Here is a 12,167-nt window from a genome sequence, read left to right on the forward strand (position 1 = left end):
ATGTCCAGATTTCATATACATTTGATAATTTGTTTCAATGTTGAACGGCATGGTGGCGCAGTGATAGTTAAGCTAAATGTGTTAAAACGTTTTCTTGTTCAGATGATTAATTAAAATTAATTTTTTAATATATGAATATAATTTTTTTTAGCTATCCCTGGCAAGTAAACACTGATTTCTATTTCACATGGAAATAGATTCTGGAGCCACACTTTCCCAAAATGGCGGCATGGTGGTGCAGTGGGTAGCACTGCTGCCTCGCAGTTAGGACACCTGGGTTCGCTTCCTGGGTCCTCCCTGTGTGGAGTTTGCATGTTCTCCCCGTGTCTGCGTGGGTTTCCTCCGGGTACTCCAGTTTCCTCCCACAGTCCAAGGACGCGCAGGTTAGGTTTATTGGCGAGTTTAAATTGTTCCCAGTGTGTGTGTGTGTGTGTGCCCTGCGGTGGGCTGGCGCCCTGCCCAGGGTTTGTCTCCTACCTTGTGCCCTGTGTTGGCTGGGATTGGCATCAACAGACCCCTGTGACCCTGTAGTTAGTATATAGCAGGTTGGATAATGGATGGATGGATGAATGTTTCAATGTTAAAGCAGGGCTGTGGAGTCGGAGTCGAGGAGTCGGAGTCGGAGACAATTTTGGGTACCTGGAGTCGGAGTCGGCAAAAAGTTAACCGACTCCGACTCCTACTAAATTTAAATGGGAATTAAAAAAGTAAGTTGAAATGTCCCAATTCACAAACAGTCATAATGAACTACTTCTCTGCTGTAAGAATAAAGCCCAATGCATGCAGTGCATAATGTTACCACAAAACGAACATGTCAAGTAACCATGAAGCATGCTTTTCATTGACTGTATGCGTCACTATATGGGATGTAATGCACAGGTAAGGTGCGGCACCGCTTTCCATTGTGTCGTGTTCCACTGTTACAGGGAACTGTGAACCTAGCCTAAAGCCCACCATACATTTAAAGATGCACTGCCGATTTTTTGGCCGTTCAACGAGTCATCACGCGTCAAACGCCTGAAAAATCACCTGGTGTGTTCTCAGCTCCGTCGGCTCCCCTTCGCTATGCGCTAGTGAAGGGGGCCGAAGGACCCGAGAACACAGATCTCCCTACCTGTCTCCAGCAGAGGCTCGTTCTGCTGATCAGCTGGCCGGTGAGTGACACAATGCACTAAACTTCCGGCTGGCTGACAGAGGAGACAGCCACTGCAGCAGAACAGAGGCATCACATTACTTTGGATGGGGGCGGTGGTCGAGATTTTCGGCAAGCTGGATCTGTACGTCCATGTGGACACCCGCAATCTGCGGCCGCCAGTCAATTGTGTTTGTCTTTAATCTGGCATTATAGTAGAGTGTTGGCTTCCTAGCCAGTAGTTCTGTGGTGAAATAACATGTATGTTGCCTTCCTTTCCTTCAATGGATGTAGAAAATACATTAGCTTAGTATATACATACAGAGGAGTCGGAAGATTTAGAAACTGAGGAATCGGAGTCGGAGCATTTATCTACCGACTCCACAGCCCTGTGTTAAAGTCATATTGAAAAAACTGAATTCATTCAATTGTTTTTGTGATATTCCTTTTGCTGGCATGCAACACTGTGCAGTCTTACAGATTGACGTTTTTATTCACGCATCACTTAAGGCAGGGGTCCTCAATCCCAGTCCTGGAGAGCCGCAGTGGCTGCAGGTTTTTGTTCTGACCTGGTTGCTTAATTAGAAAGCAATTCTTGCCAATAAAGCACTAACAAGCTATGAAATTAAATGAACTCTGCTATGTCAGGTCATTCTCATATCCTAGATTTTCTTTCCCTTTCTATCATGCAAATGATTTGAAGGCTAAAATGGACGAGTAATTCTCAGTCCTTCACTTTTTTCTCTTCATTTTTCTTCCAAGTATTTAATTAAACAGATAAATACACACAGGTGTAAATGTAAATAAGCTAAATGGAGAAATGCTGCTCTCTCTTGTCATTTGCATGTTATTGATAATAAGGAGCAATTCAAATAGCTGTTTAAGACAAAATTAAGCAATAAGGGCTCAAAATCACTAAAGTGAAGCAGAAGTGTTACTTTAGCAATAAGTGCTTTTTATTCAGCAACTGGGTTGGAGCAAAAACCTGCAGCCACTGTGGCTCTCCAGGACCGTGATTGAGGACCCCTGACTTAAGGGAACAGCCTATTCACATTTTTAGTTGGAGCATTTCTGTTGTCTTTATTAAAACAGTCTTTTATTCATCTAGAAGAGCCAGTCACTATATGGCTCTCTAATCTCAAAAGTTCTGTTGACAAGGATAATAATATACTGTAATAATATACTGTATATCTGTCTTTTGATTCTCCTTGCGCCCAAGCCGATGTCATTAAAAACAGAGCAGGAATATGCTTCCTTCTTTCTACTATGAAAACTGAAACTACATAAAAAAATCTGGAGAAATTGCTTATGATTGGTCAAATAAGTTGTACACAAGCCGCTCCTGTTGGTGCTGACAGGAGCTACATCATGTAATGTTACTGTTAGACCTTCTTTTATATGAACTGTAGCATTTGAGTGTATTAAGTATTGTGTTGAAAGATGAAGGAAGGATTTTTCATTTTTAGTTTTTAGTGAGTACCTTTAGCCTAATTGATTGATTGATTGATTTATAAAAATGTATTAGAGTGATACGCAAGGTTCACTAACAATAAAAACCTAAATTTTACAATAGAACAAAATGAGCTCATGACTACATTTAGTCCTAGGTTTTTAATATTTGAGGTCTCTAAGGATACCAACACCTTACCCTAATGCAGGTGGAGAAGGAAATAAAGTGCTACAAAAAAGTATGCACTTAGTTTTATTATTTAATGCTGATTTACACAACTAGACAAAAACACTTTAAGAAATCACATTGGAACAGTCAGTGTCCATAGTGAAATTCTAATGATCATCCTCTTAAGCGAAGGAGAGAGCACAACAGCGGAGTGAACATCATTGTCTTTGATGGACTTTCCTGTTCTCCTGGGCATTGTTATTGACTTTAGAACTTTCAAGATCAGAACTTTAGGCATAAGAAGGTGAGTGCAACTCTCTTCCACATCAACATTAGCCACTCGTTAGCACTTGCCATTCACCTAACTAACAACCCTGGTCATCCCTTCATGTGTCTGCAATGAAATCTCAAATAACTAGCGAAATACCAGCTTTTCCCAATTATTTCTAACTCTGAATGTCCATTTAATGTTTAAGGCTGCTATAAAACAATTTGAATTTATCTTCTCTGCTGCTGGTAAATTGCAGAGTTTCTTGACTTTAGTCAAGTGGAAAAATCGACAGCTGTTCTCCAACATGACTTTAAGCTAAGTGGCTCATATCTTAAGCTTTAACTCTTGATGTACGCATTTGTTATACATAAGCGGACTGGAAAATGGAGGGAGTTTGTGTGTCTGTGTGATGTGTGTGTGTGTATTTTTCAATATATGTATGTGTGTATGCACAGTATAAACTGATCTTGCAGTATAATACAATTTGACTTTATTGTTTTTTTTACTTTAGCTAGAACTCCCAAGATATTTGTCACATTTATCTGTGAGCTGCAGTGTTTACAAGTGTCTTTCAGGCTAATTAAGGGCAGGAAATGTTCCATTGGGAAATTAACATGAAACTTTTAAATTGTTCCATTTTTTTGAAAGATTATACATATCTTCTTTGAAAACAACATGTGAATACTCTGAAAAGTACTATCATACCCGTATTTGAATATTTGTGAAGATGTATCTTTTCTTAATGTGAACCATTTGAAGTTCAATGGCTTAATTTCTACTATGTATTATTATTCACTGAGAAAATCAGATATTCTACATGTGAACTCTCATTTGAACTAATGACATTTTAAAAATATTTCATATTAGAATTATGTATATACCCATTCAAATTGTGGGTATGAGTAAGTGTTTACATATAGAGTTTCATTATGAGGTACGTGATATTAGCAATTGACCTGCAGTTTTCTTAATAATTCATAACAAAAGTTATAAATCCAGAGTATGGCACTTTTAATCAAGCTAAATGTGTTAAAATGTTTTCTTGTTCAGATGATTAATTAAAATAAAATTTTTATCAGTTATGTAAACCATATATGAATATAATTTTTTTTAGCTATCCCTGGCAAGTAAATGTTGATTTTTACTTCACATGGAAATAGATTTTGGAGCCACACATTCCCAAAATGGCGGCACGGTGGCGCAGTGGGTAGCGCTGCTGCCTTGCAGTTAGGAGACACAGGGTTCTCCCCGTGTCTGTGTAGGTTTCATCCGGGTACTCCGGTTTCCTCCTACAGTCCAAAGACATGAAGGTTAGGTGCATTGGTGATTCTAAATTGTCCCGTGTGTGCTTGGTGTGTGTGTGTGTGTGCGTGCCCTGCTCGGGGTTTTTATCCTGCCTTACACCCTGTGTTGGGTGGGGTTGGCTCCAGCAGACCCCCGTGACCCTGCAGTTAGTATATAGCGGGTTGGATAATGGATGGATGGATGGACATTCCCAAAATAGCCTCATTTTAATTTTGAGTTTAAATTTTTTCTCTCATTTTCTATGTAAAAATAGATTTTAATATTTATATATTTTAATATACATTTTGAAGTAAAAAGCATTAATAATAAAGATGAAACAAACTGCCATGTTGCACACATTATGGCTTTGTGAGCTAGGGGCAGAAGAAACCCAAGCAATATTGTTGTTGATTTATTAATAAATGAGAGGGTGGAATTCACTTGGTATATTTGCAAATGCCATATTCCCAGTTGGCTCAACTTCTGATCTAATGTCTATCAGACTTCCCACACACTATTTTATATCTAGTTTATACATTTTATTCCTTATTAAAGATATTTCATTTGATGGCACATTATCTGTAAGCTAGTCATGTTTATTGCACAACAGTAAGTTTTCTTTTTTAATGCACCACCTGATTTTGGATAACCGTATACCGCAATAGTTAACCTTTAGTAGACTGTTAGTTTGTGATCAAATGTCACATGAGATTTCTAGGCTATAACTTTATTAATATGGTCTACTTTTTTTTGCAACAACTGAACATTTTGAGATATTTTTATTTTAAACACATACAAAGCAATTTAAAGGCAAAGTTTAAAACTGGGAAAGTGTGTGTGTATATATATATATATATATATATATATATATATATATATATATATATATATATATATATATATATTATATATATTTATATTATATATATTTATATTATATATATGTATAATAATATAAATATATAAAATATGCAACTGGAAATTCAGAATGGGAGAAGTTGAAAGCACGTATCATAAAACAGTTTTTTATTCCTAATAGTAAGTGTACGGGGGGAAAAGTGGGACTTGAAAGGTGTTGGTTATACAGTCTTATTTTACACCCACATACCCCCTTCCAAATTTGCTATATGTTGCCTTTGATTTCTATATGTTTAATCATTTTCCTCTGATGATGATGCCTGGCAGGGGTTGAAAGCTTAGGAATAGAAAACTATTTTAAGATACATCACTCATCTTCTCCACAGAGTTGATTTTTGAACTGAGAGGTCAATATGTTTTTAAAATGAACTTTGAGGATTTATGGTGTAAAACGATTATATGTAAATAGTATACTTGCTACATCTTTAATATAAATGTAATTGTGGGATTTTTGTACCTGCCACCTTTTCAATACATCTTCTAGAAGTAATTCATCAAAGTGTAAACTTTCAGGTGCGAGTGCAGAATGAGTGGGCTGCATGTTGTTGGTCCTCCAGTTTTTTGTAGAAAAAAGTATATGCATATGTAGGGGAAAATTGAAAAATCTCACAGAAAGGGAGAATTGAAAGGGAGACTTGTAATGCCACTTGTAAAACTAAAAAGTGCTCGGCATCAAGACCCAAGAACCTAAATATCACATTTTTAGATATTCCTTAAATAAATAACCAAGTTGTGTTCCTTATTTTAGAACGTGTGCTTAAATCTTTCCGCTTTGATTTGCCTTTGGCCTGTTCGTGTTTTGTGGCCTGCCTACAGAAAAGATGTTGTCCAGAGAGTTGAATCACACAGTGATGGCCACAACTTTGATGATCCTAGTAATGCAAGAAATTCTGTCCATGAGTGCACTGTAGCTGGCTTATGTATAAATTCAAAAAACTCTTCAGTGTTCTGATTTATCATTCCTTTTTTCAGCTTAGAGCAATTCTTGTCCAGTGATTGAAGTAATCGTTTTGCCACTTCCCAGTGTATATAGTGTTAAACCTTTTATCCAGAATTGTTTTGAGGGTGTAAATAGCCTGCTTCCCTGCGTCACTTGTGGGTGGAAGCCTGAGTCATATTTCCTCCTCCAGAAAATAATGGAAAGTGCCCGAAAGTATTACATATTAAGATGATTACATGTAATCTCATCACTGTGCGAGAAATATAGACACGTGCCACCAGTTTATTATTGTTATTATTAATATCATCTGTTTTACTTCATGTCGCTCATGTATTTTAAAGTACACATTATTTTTATGAAGTGATCACATTTATTTTGCTCAACGCAAGTAGAGAACTAAAAAACTAAAATATTAAATTTTATTGATTACCATGCAGTTTGGTTGTCATATAAACTGTGCATAAAGACAAAAAAATCAAATGGTTGACAAAAACACTTTTATAAATCAAAGCTGATTATCTTTCTATTTCAGGGAGCTGAACTAAATTTACAGAGCTGATCTGAATTGTGTAGCGCACAAAATGGAAATGAAATGTGCTTTATAAAGTAATGATTGTTTAGTGACTTAGAGCTTACTAGAATAAACACTTTATATAACTGACCTGCTTTGAATAGCTTGTTACGATGAATGCAGGAACAGCTGAAACATGCTGAAAATTCACTTTAGAGTGATTGCATTTATATAAAAAAAACCCCAGTCTGGCAAAGATGGCCTAAGAAGGCTTAGATAAACTGAACTGTATCTTGTGTCATTTACTGATATTCTTTAGTAGAGGAATCAAAGCAGTCAGCCATAATTGATAGCAGAAGGGACTTTGCATCCCAGTAGAAAGGCACCATCTGACCTAGACATAGCAGTGATTTCAGCCTAACATTGGCAGGCATCACTGTTTCCCATTGAGCAGTTTAACAGCTTTCAACAAGGCGATAGGGGGTGATTCAGAACAGCTCTGACAGCCTTCCATCCTGTGCCTTTTAACAGCTAATGCCGCCTTTTGGCATAAGATACAAGCATGTTGGTGTGTTAAATTGGACACTAATAAGTATGAATGTGGTACACGATTTTTATGACTTGCATAACTATGAAGCATACAACTCTTATTATTTTGCAGTTTTCTGATATTGGCTCTGCTGTCTTCAGTCCCATTTGGCGCAACAATAACTGATCATATGACACAGGGAATAACAAGAAAAAAATAGTTGCACAAATGTGGAATAAAAGAAAACATAAGTTTACAAAAAATACCATCCATTGAAAAACTTGCTTAGTTTCATTCTGGGTTGCACGGGGTCAGAGTCCATTCTGGTAAGACTGGACTTGTGGGACATTAACTAACTATGCCATGCCATCTTTTTTTTTTTTATATTAATGTCACATTGATGAAGTAAGTGTATGCAGTAGTTTGTTTTACTAGATACCTCTGCCTGATCTTCATTCCTGGTAGAACATAAGTTTACTTGAAGGAGCGTACTAGGGTTGTCAATTTGCACAAATATTAGGGTTCAAGCTCATATTAAAAATAAATAAACATTCCGTTATTTTCAAATGTAGATTAAAAGCTATAACTGCTACCACTTGTATGTTTGTATTTAATGTAAGCATCATTTTATTAATATTTTTGCATTGTCTGCTTGTGGTGTGCCTGCAAAGCATGTAGGGCTTTGGACTCATGCACTGATGCTCCTTCACAAAATCATGATTTTCTATACATGGGAAGTTATATGTGTAATAGTAACACTTCACATGCCTGTCATGATAATATGAAGCCCCTGTAAAATCAGCCAAGATTATCTATCTATCTATCTATCTATCTATCTATCTATCTATCTATCTATCTATCTATCTATCTATCTATCCTGTTCCTTGGTTTCAAAAGATGTGAACAACAACAACAACATTTATTTCTATAGCACATTTTCATACAAACAGTAGCTCAAAGTGCTTTACATATTAAAGAATAGAAAAATGAAAGACACAATTATAAAACAAAATAAATCAACATTAACATCGAATAAGAGTAAGGTTCAATGGCCAGGGGGACAGAAAAAACAAAAAATACTCCAGACGGCTGGAGAAAAAAATAAAATCTGTAGGGATTCCAGACCATGAGACCACCCAGTCCCCTCTGAAGTCGGGTGAAGTCGGTGCCCATCTATATTTTATATTAAGTTAAGGCACGGTGGGTCTTTTTGTGTTTCATAAATGGAGTTACAGATTGTAGTAAGTGTTGCATTATAATGATCTTTAAATATTAATACCTTGTTATATTTTTTATTTTGTGAACGGTTTCATTAACAGCAACTTAAACATTCTACTACTAAGTAAAAAAATACACACGAAAATTTTCAAAAAATTCACAAGAAGCATATTTTATAATTAAAAACAAAAAAAAATAACATAACCTGTGGACGATAGATCAAATGTGTGGAGCAGCCTAATTTCATAAGTTTGCAGAGGGATTAGTAGTTAGAGAATAAGATACAGTATTAGAATAGCAACAATATAACAATTGTAATCTCAATACTTTATTTTTCATTTTAAATTTGTTTTAGGAAGTATGTGTCAAGCCAGCGACCTCCAAAAACATATTGGTTGAACTAGCTTTCTTGACACTGAACTTGCTGTTTTATATAATACTAAAAGGAAAATCAAAAATGTGTTGATTATTTTACATTATATTTAATGAGAAAGAAAGAAAGCTTTTTGCTTTGATGAGTGCTTAATGGTTGAATGTAAAACATCAGCAAATAAGAGATCTCAGGCTCAAGAGTAAAATGAAACAGGACCAGGAGCAAAACAATACTACCATCAGTAATAGTAGTGTAATGGAGTGGAGAGTATTTTCTTGGCAAATGTTAGGTCTACTGAACGAGGACCATTTGAATGTCACATCAGCATTGCTGCTGACCATGCACATTTTTTTATGGCCAAAATGAAGCCTTTTTTAAATAAATAAAGCAATATGTCACAAAGCACACATCATGTCAGTTACTTCAGTTTACTACAATCCACCTTAATAAAATGGTAAGTGTCTGCTCGGCTGCTATGTCTCTGTCATTGTAAAAGATGGCCTATCACAAACATTTTTAGTAATAAAATTCATTGCACTTGTCATTCAAATAGATGGTGCATCACAAACATTAGTACTGCTCTTGCAAATCCCATACCAAATGGCATGTTACAGAGACCTATACATTGTGTTTGTTGTTCCAACAGATGGTGCATCAGACACATAACACTGCTTTTATGAATCTCATACCAAATGGCATATAACAGAGACATATATATTGTAAGCATTAATGCTGAGGTCTATGTTCATTGCTTAGATTTCATTCCATCTTAAACAGGTAGCACAACTAGTAGCATGTACAGTCAATGGATTTTAAACCATTAGGACATCTTTAGGGTTAAGTGAAACTGGAGAGTCATATCATGAATGTGTGATCAAAACTATAAGTCTGTGAGAACAATGTAGTATGTGGACCAAAATCAGTAAAGAATTGTTCAACCTGTTGTTGAGTTCAGGGTGTTTGGAGGACCTACCTGGTACTGGGTAAATGGATCTAAAAGTATCCAATGAGTGTGTGTGTGTTTTTTTTGTGTTTTTTTTTTTGTTTGTATTGCCCCCTTCACCTGAATTGTTATAACATTCTGCATTTGCAATTTCACATACTTCTCTTTTTTTTTTTCTTCGTGCAGGTTAACATTAACCTCATGGATGCCTTATTTGATAATGAGCTTGGAATGCTGACCACAGATGGACTGGATATGGATGGGTGCAGGGTCGGCTGGACAAGCTCTGAGCTTCCAGATGATATGTACTCTGCATCTCATTTTGCTCTTATAACTGCATATCACGACATCAAGAATAGACTATCTGGGCTGGAACATGAAAACTGCAGCCTCAAAAGGAAACTTAAGCTTTATGAGCTCAAGGTGATGTGATCTGTTTTTTTTAAGAGTTATTGGCTGAAAACAGTGGATGGTTGCTAATACGTGATTATAGAACATTATGTGTAAAGATAAGGAAAGGTTCAGTGAGAGAAGTGGTCACTAAGTTAAAAGGTGTTAGCAGGTGTCTGCTGGAGGTGGTCTGTGAAATTAAAGAGGCGTAAATTAAGCTATTGTGCAAAGTGAAGAGCTCAGTTTTATGTACCAGAGAATATGATGTGTTTGGGAGAGGGTAATAATTATTAAACTAATTAATTAATTACATTTATATAGCACTTTTCTCACTACTGAAAACACTTAGAGGGGAATCACTTCAACCACCACCAATGTGTAGAACCCACCTGGATGATGCGACAGCAGCCATTATTGCACCAGTATGCTCACCACACTTTAGCTGTTCGATCGTGAACAGGTGAGAGAGATAGAGAATTAGAGACAGAGGATGATTAGTGGACCAGAATGGACGGTGCAGTGATGGACAATTTAGCTAAGACATTGGGATAAACACCACTCTTTATGAAAGATACCCAGGGACCTTTAATGACCACAGAGAAGTCATCTGAAGGATGGCTCTTTATTTACAGCACAGTGTCCCCATCACTGCACTGGAGCATTGGGATCCACACACAGACCACAGGGTAAGCACCACCTGCTGGCCTCACCAACACCTCTTCCAGAAGTAATCTAAGCTTTTTCCTAGATGGTCTCCCATCCTAGTACTGTCCAGGCCCAAACAAGCTTAAAGAAAGGGACAAGACAAAGGATGGGTTATGTGGCAATGTGTGAAAAATGCAGAGGAGACTGTGCTTTAGATTATTTTTTGTGCTTTTAAACTTCTCTTGTTCTTCAGTCTAAAACTTGGGTATCTTATGTATATTTTCTATTGCAGTTCCCAATGATCAATGACTTTAGTCAAGACCGAAATTCTGTCTTTGAAGCTAAAGAAACCTCACTACTGAAATCTGAGAATAGCAACCTACAACAACAGATCAACGAACTCAAGCATGAGGTCAGTTCTGGGGGTTGGGGGAAGATCAATTTCACAACACACTTCAGTATCCACAAGATCAGTAATTGTTTTTAAGAAGTTGCCCTATTTATCATGGCAGACTTTAAAATGTTTCTATAGCAAATTTTTAGAATCCTAGATGATCAAGACTGAGGTTACATATAATTAGGCAAATTGACATGGAAGGCTTCATAAGCATTTAAGATGAGCTAATAGTAAAAAAAATCTTTCTTTTCAGTGTTTGGGGTGACAAGTTTGACTTAAGTTAATTATGTATCATATGTATGAAATATGACATTGTTTTCAGAACTCTCTTTCATTTTAGTTGCAAAAAAGCAAAGAACGCGAGGAGCAGCTGGAAGATGTGATCCAGGCCTATGAGAAAATTCATATGGAAAAGAGTAACCTCCAAAGAGATCTGGACAAAATGGTGAGCGTCAGTATACTTGTTATTAAATCAGACAGCGTTTTTCATTTTTTTTTTTGTTTTTACAAGCTTGCTACAGAATTTTGAATTGACTTTAAGCATTTTGTGAAGAATTGGTATATTTTTCTGTGTTGTCACATTGGCATAGCAAAAATGTAAGTAGTCTTTTGAAAACTTGTGAGTAAAGTTCAACATTAAAGCAATATGATATTGTATAAAAGACTGACTTCATAGTGGGAATGACAAGTCAGACACTAATATTTATGGACGTCCTGTTTCACAGCTGGTTACATATACATTTCCTCTTGTTTACGTCTTGTATTATTTTGCTTTTCTTGACTTTTATGCATAGTTTCATTTTTCTAGCCATTCTTTCATCTATCTGGTGGTGGTAGTTCTTTTGTTGTTCACCAATAATTTATTGGTGGGTAATGTGATCATTTTCCTTTTTTGAATAAAAAAGGAGAAAGATAAAAGTACTTTCTCAGCTCTTTTGATTAAATCTGGATATCCTGCCTCTTTTTGATATTTTTCTTGCTGTTAAATGCCTTGTATT

The 12,167-nt window shown here is 36.3% G+C and overlaps 1 protein-coding gene across 1 annotated transcript in view; it reads left to right on the plus strand.

Moving 5' to 3' along the window:
* The window catches only part of tbkbp1 (TBK1 binding protein 1), a 108,246-nt gene that overhangs the window by 32,292 nt on the left and 63,787 nt on the right, over nt 1-12,167 (plus strand). Inside the window, exons 2-4 of the mRNA XM_039740252.1 lie at nt 9,924-10,160; nt 11,065-11,184; nt 11,510-11,614. Of these exons, the coding sequence (XP_039596186.1) occupies nt 9,924-10,160; nt 11,065-11,184; nt 11,510-11,614 (462 nt within the window). The remainder of the gene's footprint in view (nt 1-9,923; nt 10,161-11,064; nt 11,185-11,509; nt 11,615-12,167) is intronic.

This window comes from Polypterus senegalus, chromosome 17 (assembly GCF_016835505.1).
Source record: "Polypterus senegalus isolate Bchr_013 chromosome 17, ASM1683550v1, whole genome shotgun sequence".
Lineage (NCBI taxonomy): Eukaryota > Metazoa > Chordata > Cladistia > Polypteriformes > Polypteridae > Polypterus > Polypterus senegalus.